The sequence below is a fragment of the Nicotiana attenuata genome, unplaced genomic scaffold (genome assembly GCF_001879085.1).
Source record: "Nicotiana attenuata strain UT unplaced genomic scaffold, NIATTr2, whole genome shotgun sequence".
Taxonomy (NCBI): domain Eukaryota; kingdom Viridiplantae; phylum Streptophyta; class Magnoliopsida; order Solanales; family Solanaceae; genus Nicotiana; species Nicotiana attenuata.
The window spans coordinates 32,202-52,372 of record NW_017674354.1 but is presented as its reverse complement, the minus strand read 5'-3'; the positions used below and the strand labels follow the sequence as shown (position 1 = coordinate 52,372).

The following is a 20,171-nucleotide window of genomic DNA, read 5'->3' as shown; positions in this document are numbered from 1 at the left end:
TACAATTTTTTTGTACTTTTTATGACAAATAAATCCGTCATAAATATTACGTATTTGGGTACGAAAAAGAATTTTGTATTTAATATTTCATTATTTGGCGATGAAACACAAAGTTGCCTTTATATGTTATTAATGACGGTGTTTTAGAGACGAAAGATTGACAAAAAAAATTTCGTCACAAAAGATCTTTGGTGATGAAAAGTGAATCATAGGTGACAAAATAATTCATCATTGATAATAAAATTTGTTGTAATGTGGTGATATCGCAACGCGAAATACAAATGTAACCCCAATAGCATTATATGGTTTTATGTGCCCAATAGTAAAATTTGTCACTAATTAATCGCAAAGAACGGATGGTAAAAATCGATAATAAATTGATTTTACTGCAGATTTGAGGTTGTACAGTTCATAAAGAGAATTTTTCCCCGCATCTTCATCAAATGCAGAAAGCCAGGAATCTCCACTTGTATCAAACACTAGTAACTCCAACACATATTTGAAAATAAAATCTACATGCTTCTGGCATTTTTCACGTAACTTTTCAGGTTGTAGCCCCAACGCATGTTCCAAAAGGAATTTTTGTATTGCAAGTTTTACAAATACAAAGCCAAAGATTGGTCTCAACTTCCTTTACCTTGACCCGTCGTACGTTATAACATGCAGGCTAGCCAAAACAAAACAAAAAAAAACGAGTGAAATTCACACAATAAACTAATATATATATATATTGTAGTCCTACTTGAGACTAACCAAGGAAGGGGTCAGCAGTTACTTGTGACAGTGGGACTACAACATCATCTTGCTTTCAGCAAACTAACAAATCTAAGCGTAATTAGAATTAAACATATCAAAAATACCTAAATAATCGATAAAGCGATTATCAATTTTTTTAATATATTACAATTAGTACTACCTTTATCTATCACGGAGATGTTAGATTCTTACGTCCGTGAACGAAATTAGAATTTAGTACTCATAATTTCTCATAGATTTAAATACATACACAACTTTAAATTTAAATCTCTCTCTCTTTCTATATATATATATATATATATATATATATATATATATATATATATATATATATTTTAATCCATGCAGTAGATGTACACATAAATTTTAATCCATTCAAGGATGTCTTCCACGTTAGAGTCAATGTGTAGGATGTCTTCCGCGTTACATGAAGGTAGTATGTTAGCAAGGTTTTAGGGATAATTTCACATAAATACAACTCACACACCTGACTTGCAACATAATAGCCTAGATACCACTTTGCAAATCTATAGCCCAAAAAATAATAGGCTAATTCCTGAAAGACAGCTTTTTGCTCCTCTGCATACAACCAGTTGTTTTCATTCTGTTGATTTTCTTTGATTATTAAGTATTTGATAAAAAAATACAAATCAGCCACAACACAACTCAAAAATCCTGAATAATACATATTATCTGAAGGTAAGAAATTTAAACACTTTTATGTGCAATTGCTGAAGCAATCCAACAGGATAAAAGAAAAATAAAAACTTGGTAAATGAATTGTAGAATCCCTCCAACGCTCATACAACACATTACACGAAAAAGAAAAAGAGAAGGAAGTGTCAAACTTCTGTAGAGGTCTCTTACACACTAACAATGTATATACATCCTTATAAACTGAAAAAATATATAATTATACAATATTATACACAAATATATACATTTATACACAATTATACAATACTGTATAACTTTGTATAAACATGTATAATAGTCTATAAGAGGTGTTTGTATATCCATATACACAACTATACACTAGTATACAGTGTTGATACAAACTGCTACATAATTATGATTTTTATCCAAACCCAATTTCAGATTCGAGACTTCAAGGTCATAATAATAATGACCAGAACTTCAAACTTCAAAATCTTCCAACATTAGTGGTTATTTTTTGGTGCAAATCAAGTTTGAGAGCTATTTATTTTCAGATCTGTGTGTATTTTCATGTTTCTTTCAAAAATCTTCAATATTCTTATGCTTGCCACCATGGACGACGGAGTAGGAGCCCGAGCCTTCTTCGAGCCATTAATGACAGAACTGCGTGGGGGGCGGGGGGGTAGAGGAGGGGGAATAAAGCTGTTATGCTCCTCACAAATTGAAGTTGCTTCAGCTATTTACTAAGATAATCTGCGTAAAAGGGGGAGGCAGATATGTTGCAGATGCTATGTGTTTGTAAGAGAAGCATAATACATTGCTAGTGGCTAATTTTAAGAGAGGATGAGAGATTTATGTGGGTTAGAAAGAAAGAAGTGAGATGCGGTGAGAGAGAGAAGGGAATGAAGAAAGAAGAAAATAATAAAAACCCTAAAACTATATCTTTAATAGTGGGCTAAAGGCTGAAAAGTTTCTTTCAAGTTATGTACAACATGGGCTAAATAGGGTAAGAGCTTCAAATGTGGGCCATTTTTGGTTGGGCTATTAGGCCAAGTGACATGGCCTGTAATTCTTTTTTACTTTACCATAGATATCCCTAAGAGTACACTAACAAGGGAAAAGGGTTACTTATACCCCTTTACTATTGGAAATTAGTTATCACTATCTTCCGTTATACTTTTCGAAGGTATTTGCCTTCTCCATTACCTATTTGGGAAAAAAGCCAGATTTGTCCCTCTACTTTAGTAAAATATCCACGTTTATACCTAGTTCTACTATCGGTCCAAATACGTCCCTACCGTTAAGAAAGTAGATAAAAATATCCACAACCCTAACGGTTGTCCACAGTGGCAAGGGACCACCTCAATAAGAAAAGGGAAAAGGCCAGATTTGTCCCTCTACTTTAGTAAAATATCCACGTTTATAACTAGTTCTACTATCGGTCCAAAAATGCCACATAATTAAATAATCCACATAATTAACTCTAACTCTTTAGTAATTAACCAATCTACCGAAAATCTTCCTTCTCCTCTCTTTTTATTTCTTTAGTAATTTCATATTCTTTTTCTTGCCAGATTTCTCATACTTATTGTGAAACTTGTTTCCATTATCATGGTGAGCAAGGCAATTTATTTCCCTTGTTTTGGTTGGACAAAAAGGAAGATTTTTATTTATCTTTTTAAACAGGAGGAAAATAGCTGCACTCTAGGATGAATTTATTTTACAATTTTCTTTCTTTGTGAAATGAAATTACAAAATGGAAAGTAACTGAACTCCTTGCGTTCCCTTGTTTTCCACCATATTAACGTTCTTTGCTTGCCGCCATGATTAAATGAAGTTTTCCGTCTGTTACATGCTACAGAAATTTTAAACATATGAGAGACTAAATAATTCAGATTCAACTAAGTGTATTATTTTGACTCTTTGGAGTATGAATGTCAGCAAATAATATTGGATCATTTTAAAAAAATATTTAGTTATCTAGCTTGGTAGAGAGGCTACGTGTTCACATCGTCCCCATATATTTGCCAATAAATTCATCCCTGCGTAGCACTCATTTTGTTTACAAAATTGATTTACTAGTACTTCTTTTTTATAACATTAGACTTCGAACAAAGTTTTAATGGTTTGTACCTCTACTTTAGTAAAAAAGGGAAAGGGAATCAGATGGTAGGGAAAAGAAAAAGAGAAAAAGTAGTAAAATAAGAAGAATAGAGAGTTAAAGTTAATTATGTGGCATTTTTGGATCGGTAGTAGAACTAGGTATAAACGTGGATATTTTACTAAAGTAGAGGGACAAATCTGGCCTTTTCCCTTTTTTTATTGAGGTGGTCCCTTGCCACTGTGGACAACCGTTAGGGTTGGGGATATTTTTATCTACTTTCTTAACGGTAGAGACGTATTTGGACCGATAGTAGAACTAAGTATAAACGTGGATATTTTACTAAAGTAGAGGGATAAATCTGGCCTTTTTCCCTACCTATTTTAATATTTTAAACCCCTTAATCTAACGGAAACTCAGACCCAATTTCACTCAAAATTAAACAAAAAAAAAAAAAAAAAAAAAAAAAAAAAAAACTTGCCGCAGGCCGTCATATTCATCATCCCCAAATAGAACTCTAAATCCCAATAAAAAATCAGAGAATTGATTTTTAATTTTCTCAAATGCATAATTGTTGCTCTTGTTCTTCCTCTTTTATTTGTTTTCTCCCGTTCCTCGGCTTGACCGCCCCTTGTTCCTCTCCATATTCTCGTCACCTCCACTGTTCACGTTGTCGAAATGTTGGTCAACCCACATAAATTTTAACTCAGAACCTCCAAATGGGAAGATCCAATTAAATTCTACCTAAAAGTTATCGACCAAAAATGAATTTGTGCAAATTGAAATGCATTCATGAGTCTTCAATTAAGGTAACTGAAAACAGAACAAAAACTGATTTCGACTCTTACCCATTTAGATAATTGAAGATCAATTAGCTCTTGGTAGCTTGTGGCTACCTGCTGCCTGCTGTTAGTTTGAGTTTGGTTTTTGCATCATGGAGTATCACTATTTTTGAGTGATAGAATACAGAGAAAAAGAGAGATAGAGATTTTTTTATTAATTACCAAGTACAACCATTATGTGCAGAGAGAAAAGGGGAAGGCGTGGAATATGGGAAGGAAAAGATCAACCCATTTGGAAAATAGCAAAGGACGAGTGGGGGCATCGGGTCGGGGCTAAACGGGTGGGTTAAATGGGTATATAATTAGGTTGTTTAAGATTGTGTCACGTGTCTATTTAAAGGAGTTCGTCAGTTGTGGACGCAAAAATATTAAAATGAGTAACGGTAGGGATAGATAGTGAAGGAAAGTATAACGGAGGATACTTATACCTAATTTCCGATAGTAAAACGACACATTTGAACCTTTTTATTCTAATGAGAGGGACGATTTTGTCTTCGTACCAAAAATTAAACACAGGTCTTAAAGTCGTGCTGTGGATTCTTGGAATCATGTGGAAATTGAAGACGAAATTGCTAAGTTTCGACTTTATGTTTGACAACAACTTTGGGGAAAATAAAGGATTTTGAGAGAGATTTTTTATGAGGACTGTGTTTCATCGAAAATGTATTAACCTTTTCTTAAAACGAATTAATAAGTAAAATAAGGGGAGAATCCTAGTTAAAGTTAATGACTACTAGATCTGGAGATTCAGTGTGTAAATAAGATCAGACTGCGTCCAACAATATTAAATGTAAGCAAATCTTGCCTAATAATTGTCAATGAATGCAATAAAAGGTGTATAAAGTGAGTGCTTATAATAGCAATAAATGTAATAAGAAGGAATTTAACACACAAATATTAAGTGACTTGGGTGAATCTTCTATCTGACAACAACGTGGGATAATATAAAATAGGGATGAACACGAGACTCTTGGATCTTGTGAACGAAAGGTATATTGAGAACAAAGGAATCAGTGGAAAAGACAAGCTTTGTAAGTTCTTTGTAGTCAACTTTACGAGTGTGCTCTAATCAGAAAATTCCATATCCCAATTGTTCTTTATCTCTTCTTATTTATAGGATTATTTTTAGGAAACCCTAAGAAAAGTACAACTGAAGGAATATTCAAATGGAATATTCCTCCGCTCTGCCCTAAGCTTATACTACCGTTATTTTCACACGTTCTCTACTCGACCTCGGCACTAACTCTCCTAAAGATGATTCCTCGTCACTAAGCTATGGTCGGCTTAAGCTTCGACCACGTCCATTACAGTTGTTAAATCCAATCCAAATTTTGACCAATACAGATTGAGAGTTATTTAGATTTTTGCACTTACGTGGGGAGCAGGGGTATACATGGACCGAGTTGGTTCGGTTCTTATCAAAATCAAACCAAACCAATTATATTGGTTTGGATTGGTTTGGGTTTGTCGGGTGTTTCGATTTTTTGGTTTTTTTTAATTATATGAATATTGTTCCAATCTTGCTTTGTTAAAGTTATAGATAAAGTTTTGATAAGTGAATATATGTTTAGTAAATATTGAAAAAATTGACAAACATGTACAACAATAACAACAACAACCAAGTATAATCCCACTAGTGAGTTCTGGGGAGGGTAGTGTGTACGCAGATCTTACCCCTACCATGGGTAGAGAGGCTGTTTCCAAATAGTCCCTCGGCATCCTTCCCACCAAGAACTCCCTACCTTGCTCTTGGGGTGACTCGAACTCACAACCTCTTGGTTGGAAGTGGGGGTTGCTTACCATCAGAGCGTATGTTTGGTATTGAGTAAAAACATCCGAACTAAACTGACGTATATATTGACAAAATATTTTAAATTCTAATATTTATTTAAATTTGGTATATGTAGGATTGAATGAGTTAGTAGGATAGAACTTTTCGTAAAAATTGCACGGGGCGTTCTAACCTATACCCATTTTTTTAAAATATTTTAACTCGTGCCCACTTTTTAAACAACTTCAGCCCCCTTTCTCCTCCTTCTCCTCCTTCGTTTTCTTCTTCTTCTTCTTTCTTCTGTTGTTGGTGCTGCTAAAGCAACTGTACAATTTTTAAAGTTTCTTATATACAGTTGCATCTTATGCTGAAGTTTTTGAAAAAGCTTATCCAGGACAAAAAAAAGTTCAGCTTATTTAGTGCTGAAGTTTTTATAAATGAAATAAATAACTTCAGCATCTTCAGCTGAAGTTTTTGAAAAAGCTTAATGACAAAACTAATGAATCCAGGACAAAAAAAATTCAGCTTATTTAGTGCAATTACAAACAAAAACATCAGCAAATATAGAACAAAACTTCCGCTACTATGCTTAAGTTCAGCAATTACAAACAAAAACTTCAGCAAATAGAGAACAAAACTTCAGCTACTATGCTTAAGTTCAGCAATTACAAACAAAAACTTCAGCACACTTGGTTCAGTACTTCAGGCCCGTCTACTAGAATGCTGAAGTTTTGCTTGATTGCCATTGTTACTTCAGCCCCGTATGCTGAAGTTAAGCAAAAAAGTGGGTACATTTGTAATTTTTTTGCAAAGCGGGCACAAATTAAAACGTGACCCAAAAAGCGGGTATAAATGCAAATCCCCCGAACTTTTCTCTTACTAAATTAAATAAATCTTCTCATTAATTCTATTTTACTTTCTTTCTTTTTTCATATTTTTTACTATTTTATTTTCTAATTTAAAATCAAATTCTCTAAATTAGCTATTCCTTTTTTGTCACATTTCATAGATCCTGATATATGTAATCAAGTTCTTTTGTGTCTCGTTTTTATAACTAAGAAATCTCATAGACAAATATCGTAAGGTTCAAAACACGATCGATAATAGGCTCAATCCTTTTACCATTTTCATTTAATGCTATATGTTTTTATAGGGAGTTCAATACTATATGACTTAAGCCTAACCCACATATTATACGTTGTTCTCTCACCATTTTTTTTGTCTTCATATTATATGGATATTATGAAAGAAACTCAGGATCTTTTAATATATTTTAGTTTTAAGCCACCAGTTCCGTTGACTCATTAATGATCAACAATTATTTACAGATCACTGCCAATGAACGTGTTATTCAACAGCTTCATTTACATTTGGTAGCTAAATAATACATTCATTGATTGTTGTCTTATCTTAATTGAGACTATAAAATTTAATTGAGAATAGCATGGAGATGGACATGTAGCTCGATTAGAAGACTAGTAAAGCTTTAATTTAGGTCCCCAAATTTTTTTAATAATAGATTTTATGATTTTATTTCAAGTTAGACAATATTAAAGTTTGCGGAAAAAATACAATAAACCTTGGACAAAAGAAAGAAAATCTACTCTTTAACACTAAAAATATTTTAGAACTTTGAATTAAATTACTTAGATCTTCATATTAGCAAATATATTTTTTACAACAAAATCAAAGGTTACATATTGAAAATACATGTCTTATATCAAATTTATTTAAGTTACTTCTTACTAATATAATTAATAATACTACCATGTGAAGTTAAAGGTTTCATCATTTAAGTATGTTATGCTATAAATAACAAGTATGAAAAAATGGCAACCCTATCCTTTTTTTTTTTTTTTTTTTTTTGTATATGTGTATGTATATATACTAATAAAAAGGTATATACTCTCACTCATATACCACCATTCCTAGCTACTACTCTCACTCATAGAAGCAATCATACAACTTGTGACAGTCAACACAAGAACATGCATATGGTTGCTCAACAAAAACCAACAAAGCCATCACCTCTCCTTTCTTCACACTCAACTCCAGCTCCCACAAGAACTTGGGAACAGAGTATTCTACCAGGCAACCACCCTCAGATGACCCATCTCCCAGAAATAAGTCACCACAAGACTCAGTTCCCAGAACACAAAAGAACCTGGGAACAAAACAGCCTGGTGCAAACCACTCCTCCTCAGAATCACAACCTTTATTTCCCATTAAACTCCACACCCCAGAAAAGCAGTTCACAAGTTCCCACAATCCAGTCATCCAGCTATCATAACAGACAAGATCCTAATTGCAGCCCCCACAAGAACCTGCAGATAGGTGTTTGTCACGATATTGACTGGATACCCCTCTTCAGATCCCCTTCTTATTTAATTCTCTTCCCTTGTCAGTTGTCACACCCAACTCTTATGTCCAGTACCCACCAGAAACTGGAAACACTGGCATCCAACTCTTGTCTCACCTATCCATCTTCTAAGGTCCACTCACTCATTTCAATATATCAAAACAACACATCCCAAGGATTTGTCTCCAGAACTAACAAGAACCTGGACACATAGCCATTTTTGTCTAACAAGTTTGTTATTTTTTGCAGGTATAGTTCCAATATTGGGCCAGCTGGTACACTTTAAGTGTGTGGTATTAGCATGCATGTGCTCAATCTACTGGAAGGGTATCCAACTAGCCAATCCACTTATTCTGGTGATTTATCCAATCCACACACACGCAGCAAAATAATTAAAAACAAAGTTCAAAATAATTTTACAAAATATTCAAGAAAAGGGGACGAATTTACCTTAGCCAACCAAGATACTCCTCAATCCAGAAACGAACTCCATCAGCGCCCAATCTGGTCTCAATCTCTACAATTTTTGTCTTAAGGTTCTTCAATCCAAAGTGCTGGTACAAAATTTGAAAATTACTAAGTTCTGATTGCGAGAAATAAGTACTAAGGACGCAGCCTTTGCAAAAACGGTGATCGCCAACATAGTTGCAAGGACCACAACCAGAATCAGGTGGCATATTGTGATCGTCCATGGTGGAATCCTGTAGGAAGAAGAGAAAAATGAGTGCGGAAGATAATCAGAGAAAGAGGAGAAGAAGAAAGAAATTCGAAGACAAGGAAATGAATTCATTACTCCCCGCTCCTTCAGTGGTTTATTAAAGGAATTTTTACATTCCTATACCACATAGGAAACCTTTTTACCCTACATGTTTAAGGTTTGAGTAAATTATACTAAGAGTTTCATCGAGCTGAATTCAAATTGTAGAATTCAAAATTTTCGAATTTCAACAACTCAAAGTTGAAAAAAATCTGCTCTTCGTCATTGCTTCTATCAAATTATCGATCAGATATATCTCTTCTTCATCTTTTCTTCTTTCAATCTAGAAATCCAAAAAAACATCAACATCAACAACAAATCATGTCCAAAATCGCAATCATGCTACAATTTAATGGGGCTTGGGATAATTATGGCAGATTTAAAGATTTTGAAGTTGATGCCATTGTGGTAGATGAGAATGCAAGCTACAGTATCCTGATTTCTACAATTGCAGAACAAGTATCAATTGATACTACAGAAAAAATTGTAGAAATCAAATACATCGTGAAATCAAATAGTAGATTGTAGATAATTTGTAGACAAATTGTAGTTAATTTGTAGATTGTAGATAATTTGTAGATATAATTGTAGATACGTTGTAGATAAATTGTAGATAAACTATTTTATGAATGTAAATATTTTTATTGCTGTTTGTTATGTAATTCTAGGTGAGGGCTTCAACAGATCATATCCATACTGTGATAGATGGTGTGAAGCGGTACATGAATCCTACATTATAACTACTATTAACTACAAAAACTCTACAATTATGTATAAAACCAGTTCTACAATTCAAACAAATTTACCTACGGTTTACCTACAGTGAATGTACAAATTACCTACAGTTTAAGTACCTAATATAAGAATAACTACAATTTACGTACAGTTACAGGGCAAACAGGAAACACATCATCCACAATCATGTCTACATTATATCTACATTTTAGACTACAATTAATCTTGGAATGTTCTACATAAACTACAAACTAACTACAATTACACTACAAACAGTAAATCTAGATGAGGGCTTCAACAGATCATATCCATTACACTAAATCTACAATTACACTGCAATTACACTACAAATACACGACAAACAGTAAATCTAGGTGAGGGCTTCAACATCAGTATTTCTAAGTCGATTGGAGAAGTTGTCGGTAACTTTTCATATTAGTCTCTTTACCAATAAATTTCTCATTTTTGACTTTTCTTGAAGAGGGAATTTTGTTTGGTACCCAAAAAAAAAAAAATACTAAAGTGTATCTGTTTTCATTGTTTTGCTAGTTCTTGGCGTATTAAAATGTTTGTTTCAACTTTTGATTTCTTGTAGACTTTCAGAAAATCATATCACATGCCACAATTGTTGGAGAGGAAATTGGCACGACATTCAAATATAATGAGATTTCGCTTGCTAATGCATCTCAAGGACATCTTTCGTTGATTGATCTTGCAATCGTGGATGAAGAACAAGATAAAATGTGGGGTATGGGTAAAAACGTGGGTGAGGGGGTGAGGGGTAAGGAGAGAGAAACGTGAGATATATGGATACCTTTAATTAAGGAGTAAAAACTGCCCATTAATTAGATAGGGATACCTTTAATTAAGGAGTAAAAACAGCCCATTAATTAGACCCTTAATTAAGTATGGTTAGGATTGGTAATTTGGTTTACTAAGTGTAATTTACTCAAACCTTAAACATGTAGGGTAAAAAGGTTTCCTATGTGGTATAGGCATGTAAAAATTCCTTAATCAGCCTCATGTAACGGTCCAACTAACTAACTCATCTGGGCCTTTTATTTATTATTGCTATTTTTAAACTGCACCGTCCAAACTCCAGTTTTATAAGGCGAGGGCGTGAGGCGGGGAGTTTTACCTCTGATGAGGCGAGGCGTAAGCCTTGAGACATGGGGCGTAAGTCCTACGGATCTTTAAATTTTACTAATTTCAAGAATTTTAAGATAGTATAAATAAAAATTAATTATAAAATTACATTAAAGTCGCAAAATTATAACAAATAATCTATTTAAAATATTTATATTATAATTCAACTAGAAATAATACGAAAAGTTTGGCATATATCATATCTAGATGGCACGTGCCCGTGCCCGCACGAGCAAATGCCCGACAATATTGTTTGTGTTATTTGCACATCTACAAGATCAATGAAAAAGTGCAACACGGAAAAATATGTTAATACCTATATCAAACTTTTGACATCACCCCAAAAAAAGGGAAGCACTACTGTTAAATTATTAAATCTTTACTAACATATCAACACTTAATAAAAAATTTATGCATTAAGAGAGTAACCTTTGCAGATAAAAAGCAATTTCTTTAAAAGTGAAGAAAAAGATAACCCAAGAAACACATATTGTTCGAGTGTTTACACCAACAGAGCAAAGGCCCTGATATATGACAAAGTTCAACCGAGTTGACTAATAATCTACTCCCAGGAAAGGTATTACGGTAGACTTAGAATCTGACAAAAAGAATCAAAGAAATAGTAATAGCTAACTAAAGCATACTGAGTGACAAAACCAATATCCTCTCTAACAATCTTTTGGTTGCAGTGCTGACAGGAAGAGGGAGGTTTGAGAGTCTTTACTAACAACTTCTGTTGCAGCAAAAACTACAGTGGAAGCAACCGGTTTCACCAAAAGGATCCAAATTTTATCCCTTTATGTTTGAAAATTGTTTAAATTTACCATCCACTTTCAATTAAGAGGTTGTGAGTTTGAGTCACCCAAGAGCAAGGTGGGGAGTTCTTGGAGGGAAGGATGCCGAGGGTCTATTGGAAACAGCCTCTCTACCCCTAGGGTAGGTAGGGATGGCAATGGGGCGGTGCGGGTGCGGGGCGGGGCGGTTTTAAACACATGTGGGGCGGTATGGGTTTAAACACATGCGGGTGCGGTGCGGGTGCGGGGCGGGTCGAAATAAAAAAAAAAATAAAAAGTGTGCAGGTGCGGTGCGGGTGCGGGTTTAAAAAATTCATTAAAGAAGGAAACTCAATTTTCTACCATAATGAAGATGAAACCCATACCGATGGAAATTGGGTCTAAGCTAAGTAAACTTCTAACATAATAAATTCGGTATCTCCAAATCAGTAGTAAAATAAAGCGAATAAATAGAAAAATTATGTGGAGAAAGAATGAATAATTCGTTTACTAGTACCCAAAAGGAAGTTACAGTAAGTCTGACACTTCTAAGATTAACAAAATCTGCAACTCTTTGAAATTAATAAAAGTACGAGTAGATATAATAAATGTACAAAAAAAAATCCAGCCAAAAGATTAAAAAATAAATAAACTAACAAAATAAAGGGAAAAAAAGTTAAGCGGGTACGGGGCGGGGCGGGTGGCGCGGGTGTGGATGCGGAGCGGGTGAACGCGGGTGCATTTGCTAAGCGGGGCGGGACGGGGCGGGTTGAAATTTTGCGGGTTAAGAGAAAACCCGCACCGCCCCGCACCACTTGCCATCCCTAAGGGTAGGGGTAAGGTCTGCATACACACTACCCTCCCCAGACCCCACCTGTGGTATACTGGGTTGTTGTTGTTGTTATTCTTCAAAGGCAGCTTCATTAGGGGTCAAGAGAAAATTTGAGAGTTTTTCATAACAGCTGGATAAGATTAGACTCAAAGTGTAATATAGCGAAAAGGCGCACAATTATGGATAGTTCAAGAGCAATCTTGACCATTTTCCCTTCCAATAATGGTTCACAAGTCAAAATAAACATGAGGCCTTCAATTACAGGTATATAGTACACACACGACTGAATTTCACTATAAAGGCTACATTCTTCCTATTCCTGGATAACTGGTCATGTTCAGATTAGGTCGTATGCCTACATCAAGCATGGAAGAAAAAAGTTTAAAAAGGACCCCGAATAAACTGGCACGAACTTCCAGAAAATTACTTACGAGAGAAAAAGGAAAGAAATAAGGAAAGATTAATGCCCAATTCAAAAAAAGTATGGGGAAGACGCAAAGTGAAAATAAACATAAAAAGGGGAGATGAAAATTTTCATATCACAAGATTATGCAAGTGAAATCAACTAAAAAGTATAAAGCATTTTTTCTGGTAAAAGAACATATCTAAGAAACAAGAACATACAGGCATGAAGGCATCAAATTGAGGGGCTTGGAACATTTCCAAGCCAGAAAACTTCCTTATCAATAGAATTTTTATAGGTCTTGCATGATGAAAGCAATGACTTTGCATACTCTGCTTCCGATGGCGCCATTTTCACCTAGCTGGTACTATTTACTCTCTTTTGGGTGTTTGTGTTGTCATTCTTGTGCTCTCTAATGGGCTTTGGAATGATGAACTTCGGATGCATTAATATCAGTAGCAAAGTCATGGAAATGAATTGCACTGTTGTTATTTTGTCTACTAAAAATGGCATTTTGACTGTAAAAAAATTGTCTTCCGTCTTTAACTTTCAAAGTTGCATAAAATGAATTAAGCTCAAAGGAAAAGAAGAAAAATACAACATCTAATAAACAACAAGTATTATCTAAGTCTGCATGAGGACAAAGTCCTTCAGGTCGCCAGTTCGAGCCCCTGCAGGGCCACTGGAGGCATTACAAACCGGCCGCGTCTCCAGGGCCCCGTGGAACTAACCGTGCACCCGCATTGAAACAGCGGGACCCGGTGGGTACAACTAGTCGGGTTCGCAAAGCGATGCCCGGAAACCACGGCTATATGAAAAAAAGTATTATCTAAGTCTTTAAATCTACTATATATATATATATATCAATGAATTCCTATTCTAGGAATGCTAAAGCTAAAGCTTTTCTCTAAGTATAGGCAGCATTATTTCTAATGAGATAAAACTGGTGCAACATACATACTTAATACTACATCAAAAGAATTGAATGAATAGTATAGACCTGATAGAAGCACTAATACAGAGAGAAGTTTGAACGTCGTTTTTTATGTCATTGTAATGAGACGAAAGTAAAAGAAGTAAAAAGGATAGACAATGTATGTCAAGAAAATAAGTAAGATGCTGGTAACAACAAAATCTGTCTAGCACACTTCCATTTATAGCTTGATAAGTACTTTAAAGAGGATTACTTGAATCCTTGAGAAATTAGGTAGAGAAAACTATCAAAAAGGAGGAACCATACCTGTATGTAAGCTAAAGAAGCAGTTTATTCTACCAAGGGATCCTACTAAATTGAAGTATAGCCGGACATATGCCAGTTGCTAATACTTTTCAGCGAGGCTTCAAATGGGACAAGTATGAATCTGCAAAAAATTATTTCTGAACTCAAACATTGTAAAAGTGAAGTCGATACTTTAGTCATGAAAAAGAAAGGGGGAACCTATAAACAACCTGGCTCTAAGCCATACGAAATCGACTTTTAATGCCGTAGCCAGTTATTGTATGCAGCAAAAAGAATTATCTTTAAACAGTGGAAAACTCTGACCTTACATCTGTGTTTGGAAAATTGAGTTGATTTACTCTTCTCCTAGAAACTACAAATGTATGTTCTGACAGTATGAAAGGTATGATTAATTAGTACTTTAATTAGAAGATTTGAGTGACTAAGGTTATTTGCTATTTTTATCAGCACCTCTGTGCCAGCCACAATAACTATGAACCCTTATTTTCCAGATGCGCACACTTCATTTTCATCGGACCACTTAATAACAAATCTGGAAATACTAATCTAATGCGATAAAATCTTATGCACCTTGGTAACTTATTAATTCCTTTATCATCTCTGGTCTGTCTTTTCTTGAAAGAAGATTTTCCATTGAAAAACTTCAAATCTAATGGAAAAGGATGTGGTGAAAATTTGTATTGGTTTACCAGAAATTTTTTTTTACTGCAGTATCCTATATTCTGAATTAGACTGTAATGCTTCATTATTTATTAATTCCATGCTCAATTCCCGAATTTAGAACCCAGCTCAAAATTATAAAACAACAAAAAATATAATCAAAATTACCAGTTCAAAATAAAAGCAAATAGATTTGACTAACAAAATGCATTAGACAAAACTAATTTCTTGCATCAAAAACTTGCCAGAGATTCCACAAAGTGAACCATACTTTTTTTGGTTATGGAGATTAAAATAGAATTATAACAGGGAGCTATTTATCAAAAGAAAATAAATATAAATAATATACATAATCAGCTAAAAATAAATAAAAGAACATATCAAATGAATTAACAATTAGTTTAAATGCAAGACAATGATTATTTCATTGATATAACGGAACATAATGATTTAATTAAAAGACCCTAAAATATCGAAAAACTACATGGCAAAAGAATGAAGAAAAAAGTTAGCTTATTTATGACATTCAGTTCATCTCAAACTGAATGTCATAAAAATGAAAAATTATAAAAATTCACTAACGCATGGTTCATAAGATTGTTGTAATCACGCCCTTTTGTGTTCAAACTATTCATTTTCATAAAGTTCAACGGTGTAGAAAAATCAGAAAATTGCAAAAAAGAAAACCTAGTAAAATGAAATTAGAAGAGAAGAACAAGAAATTACCAGATAATAAGTTAATAACCCAAGGGAGAAAGCAGGGAAGGAATAGAGCAATCAGATTATTACTAATATTACTAATCAAAAGGCTGCGAATGTATCTCTTATATAAGGAGTAATGGAAATTAGAAGAGAAGAACAACAACTTACCAGATAATAACCCAAGCGAGAAAGAATGGAGCAATCAGATTATTACTAATACTACTTATCAGAAGTCTGCGAATGTATGTTTGCCTTTTTACCCTATATCAGATTATTACTAATATTACTTATCAAAAGTGTGCGAATCTATATCTATCTATACTTTATTAAAAGACGAAGGCGCTTAGCGAAATAGTGTTTATCTTTTATATTGGATAAAATAGTAATTTAATTATTTTTTAATATTTAGGAATGGTAATTTAACTCATTCCCTAAAATTTAGGACTTCAAAATCAATTAAAGATTGTGTACCAAATCCTTCCTTATTTAAGCTATGTAATATAACATATTTGGAAAAAAAATTGTACGTTTCGTTAACATGTAAAAATCTTTGGATGGAACACTTTCAATTCCTAAAGTCATATATAGGAGTATTACGAAACGTATCACCACTTTGGAATCATTTTAGCTATAGGAGTACTCTCTCTTTTTTTAAACATAAAACACTAACCGATTATATTTCTATAAATATTTTATGCAAAAGTTTCGTTAAGTATTCTTATATTTTTAGGTTATAGTCCATTATTTTCAATCCTTTTACTTAGGAGTTTTATTAATATACGTTTGGCTAAAGGAAAGGGAGGACGAGGGTGTGAATCGGAAAAAGAAAAAAAACATATACCAAATAATTTCTCTTAGGTAAAAACAAAAATAAATAAATATATATATATATATATAATTATTATTTATTTCTATTACATTACATGGCCAGAAAATAGTAAATGTCGTTCGCCTTTTACCCTTAAAAAGTAACTTTTATAATGGACAAATTTGTAACATCGGTTAGTTTCCTAATATTTAGGACTTTGAAATTAATTAAAATTATGCATATTAAATCTTTCCTTATTAAAATAGGTAGAAAGTACTAATACTTAGGAGTTTAAAATTAATAAATAGTTTACCTTATGTAAATTGTACTAATTGACAATACATTCTTTGTGCAATACATATAAAATCAAGATGACAACAATGGCGACTTCAATTAATTTCTAATTAAAAATTAAAAAATTGAGATATAAAATCACATACATTAAATTAAAATTATTTAGTACAATAATGTCTAACTAAAATTATTTCAATGCATAATAATTAAATATGTATTTTAAGTATTCCTATTTAATCATATAAAGTAATTAATTCATGTTCAATTAAGCACCTAAATTATTATTTAATATCATATTTAATTATAACAAATTATACAAGCCTATTATCTATATTTATGTGTATCTATTTATCTATCTATACTATATTAAAAGCACGATGGCCATTAGCGAAATGTCATTCGTCTTTTCTACCCTTTTAAAATAGAGTTTATATTGTACAAAATAGTCATTTGATTATTTCCGTAATATTTAAGAATAGTCTTTATTAAAATATAAATAGTCTTTATTTTTAATATAAAGATTTCTTTGCATATTAATTATACACAAGATTTTACTTACATAAATCATTCCTTATTTATTAATATAACACAATTCCTTCCATATTGTTTTACCTAATTCTATATCCATCTATCTATCTATACTATACTACTATATTAAAAGCACGAAGTTTCTTAGCTAAATATCATTCGTTTTTTTTACCCTTTTAAAATAAAGTTCACACCAGACAAAATAGTCTTTTATTATTACCTTAATATCTAAGAATAGTCATTTAATAATTTCCTAATAAGAAATCTTTCCTTATTTGAAGTAGATTCTAAAAATTGATCTTTGAATACCACATAAATTCTCGCTTGGACAAAAATCACCCCTCTTTAGCGTGATTCTACTTTATTTTTTTTTGATAAAGTTTAATCATTATTTCCTGGGAAAAAACCAATACATGCACTAATCTTTACAAAGAACCCTCTCTATATAGTTGGATATGCAGCCCTAACCTATATAAACTGCTTCACTAAACAAATCATCTACACATCAAACTCTGTCTAAGGATAGAAATTCAGTGTTTGTAGCTTCTTCTCCAAATTTATCCACTTTGAGCCTCTGCAATGTATGTCTTGGACTATCATTCTCACCAATTCTTCAGCTTTTCTTTTATTCTTCCTGAAAATTCTCCAATTCCTCTCCTGCCATAAGTAGTATACAGCTCCAGCTAGAATCATTCTATATATAGTTGCATCTGATATTCTCCCCGTTGCATATGCACTGGCCCAGCTTATTTCTTCCGACCATATCTTGGCTTTCCTTCCTGTTCCAGCCCAATACATTACTTTCTCCCACACATTGCTTGAGTATTTGCACGTAAAGAACAGATGATCATGGCTTTCATCAGCTGCTTCACATAACACACATTCTGCACTCGTAATATTACCCTATTTCATCAATCTTTCCTTTGTATATAGCCTGTTTTGGATAGCTATGTACATAATGAATAGCCACCTTGGACTACTACAATTGTTGCATATTAATCTCCTCCAAGTGACCTTTGTGAATTCACCCCTCATCTTGTTATATACCTCTCTGATTGAGTATTCCTTCCCAGTCATTACTTCTTCAATATTAATTCTTGCTTCTGTCAGGTATTTTCCAGCTTTTAAAATCTTCTGAGTTGTCCATGCTGCTTGGTTAGCCTTCACATTCCATGTTTTCACTTTCTTTATATAGTAGGTATGCATCCACTTGAACCATAATCTGTCCTTCTTATTGCATAGGTTCCACATCTACTTCAGGATTGCTGCTTTATTCCAAGTAACTATATCTGTTATGTTCAAGCATCCTGCAGTTTTTGGCCAGTAAAGTTGTGTCCATGCGACCAAAGCTTTCTTGCTCCCCTCTGCCTCCCCTGTCCATAGAAACTTTTTGCAAATGCTTTCAATCTTCAGTAGGATCTTTTTTGGCAAAGGAAACACTTGCGACCAGAATGATTGGATAGATAGTAACACACTTTTAATCATTTGTAGTCTCCCTGCATAATATAAAAATCTTGCAGTCCAGCTTTGCACTTTTGCTAAAATTTTGTCCAGAAGGGTTGACATTGGTTAACTGACAATCTTTTAGCGCTAAGTGGTACTCCGAGGTATCTGAAGGATAAAGTAACCAAAGAGAATCCCAAATTAGTCAATATTTGCTGCTACTCATGTCCTGGTATACCTCCAAAGTATATACAACACTTTTCTTGGTTTTCAACTAATCCTGATGAGGAGGAGAACTGTTGAAAGTAGTCATTACATCTATGCTGATTTGAGATCACCTCTACAGAAGACTAGAAGATCATCTGCAAAACTTAGTTGCAGAATATTGAGTTTCTCACATTTCGGATGAAAATTAAAGTCTGGTTTGTGCTGCAAATTCTTCAACAACCTTGTAAAGTATTCCATAGCTAAAACAAATAGGTAAGGGGACATAGGGTCCCCTTGTCTCACCCCACGCTTGGCATCAAAAGAAGTAGTTGGCTTATCATTTATCACTATTGAATAAGTGACTGTAGAAACACAAGCCATTATCTATTTTATAAATTGGTCTGGTATGTTCATTGCTGCCAGTACTTGCTCTAAGAAGACCCACTCCAATGAATCATATGCCTTCTGCATATCTATCTTGATCATACACCTTGGGGATATGCCTTTCCGACCATAACCTTTCACCAATTCATGTCCTAGTAAGATGTTGTCATTTAGGATTCTCCCTGGTACAAAGGCTGCTTGGCTTCCATCCACCAGATAATCCATTACCTTCTGCAATCGACTAGTAATCATCTTAGAAATAATCTTATACAGGACATTACAACATGATATGGGTCTATACTGTTTGATGGACTCTGGGTTTTTGACTTTTGGGATAAGAGTGACAAGGGTGTTGTTGAGTGGTTTATGCATTTTACTGTTTTTGAAGAATTCCAGAACAGCTTCTGTGATCTCATGTCCAATTATCTTCCAAGCCTTCTTGAAGAAATAAGCATTCAATCCATCATCCCCTGGTGCTTTTGAATCATCAATCCCCTTCAAAGCTTCATAGACTTCCTCCCTTGTAAATTGCTTTATTAGTTCCAGCTGGTGCTTCCTTGTAAGTACAGGTCCTCCCTTCATAATAGTGATGTTAATGGCAGGTAGTCTTCTAGTTGATTCCCCCAAAAGCCTCTTATAAAAACCAATAACTTCCTGCTCCACTCCATCTTCATTAGTTATCCAGTTTCCTCCCTCATCTTTTATCATTTTGATTTGATTTTGAGCTGCTCTCCCTTTCATATTTGCAAAGAAGAATGCTGTATTTGAATCAC

At 33.7% G+C, this 20,171-nt stretch overlaps 2 protein-coding genes and 1 long non-coding RNA gene across 8 annotated transcripts; all 3 read right to left on the bottom strand.

The window, feature by feature from the left end:
- Positions 1 to 299: 299 nt before the first annotated feature.
- LOC109218496 lies at positions 300 to 15,987 on the bottom strand. 6 transcript variants are annotated; one of them, XR_002066774.1, is made up of 4 exons: positions 15,903 to 15,987; positions 14,373 to 14,493; positions 8,937 to 9,187; positions 300 to 667 (listed from the first exon to the last, which is right to left on the bottom strand). It is a non-coding gene; the product is annotated as an uncharacterized LOC109218496 (long non-coding RNA). The 6 variants fall into 6 exon arrangements; XR_002066771.1 differs by lacking the exon at positions 300 to 667 and adding an exon at positions 2,947 to 3,268; XR_002066773.1 differs by lacking the exons at positions 300 to 667; positions 15,903 to 15,987 and adding exons at positions 2,947 to 3,268; positions 15,759 to 15,840.
- Positions 15,988 to 17,880: 1,893 nt separating this feature from the next.
- On the bottom strand, positions 17,881 to 18,615 carry LOC109218495. The gene is made up of 2 exons (XM_019382860.1): positions 18,412 to 18,615; positions 17,881 to 18,267 (listed from the first exon to the last, which is right to left on the bottom strand). The coding sequence occupies exons 1-2, from the start codon at positions 18,613 to 18,615 to the stop codon at positions 17,881 to 17,883; spliced, it is 591 nt and encodes a 196-aa protein (XP_019238405.1).
- LOC109218494 lies at positions 18,616 to 19,395 on the bottom strand. The gene is made up of 2 exons (XM_019382859.1): positions 19,146 to 19,395; positions 18,616 to 18,860 (listed from the first exon to the last, which is right to left on the bottom strand). Exons 1-2 carry the CDS (start codon positions 19,393 to 19,395, stop codon positions 18,616 to 18,618), a joined length of 495 nt encoding a protein of 164 aa, XP_019238404.1.
- Between the last annotated feature and the right edge of the window lie 776 nt (positions 19,396 to 20,171).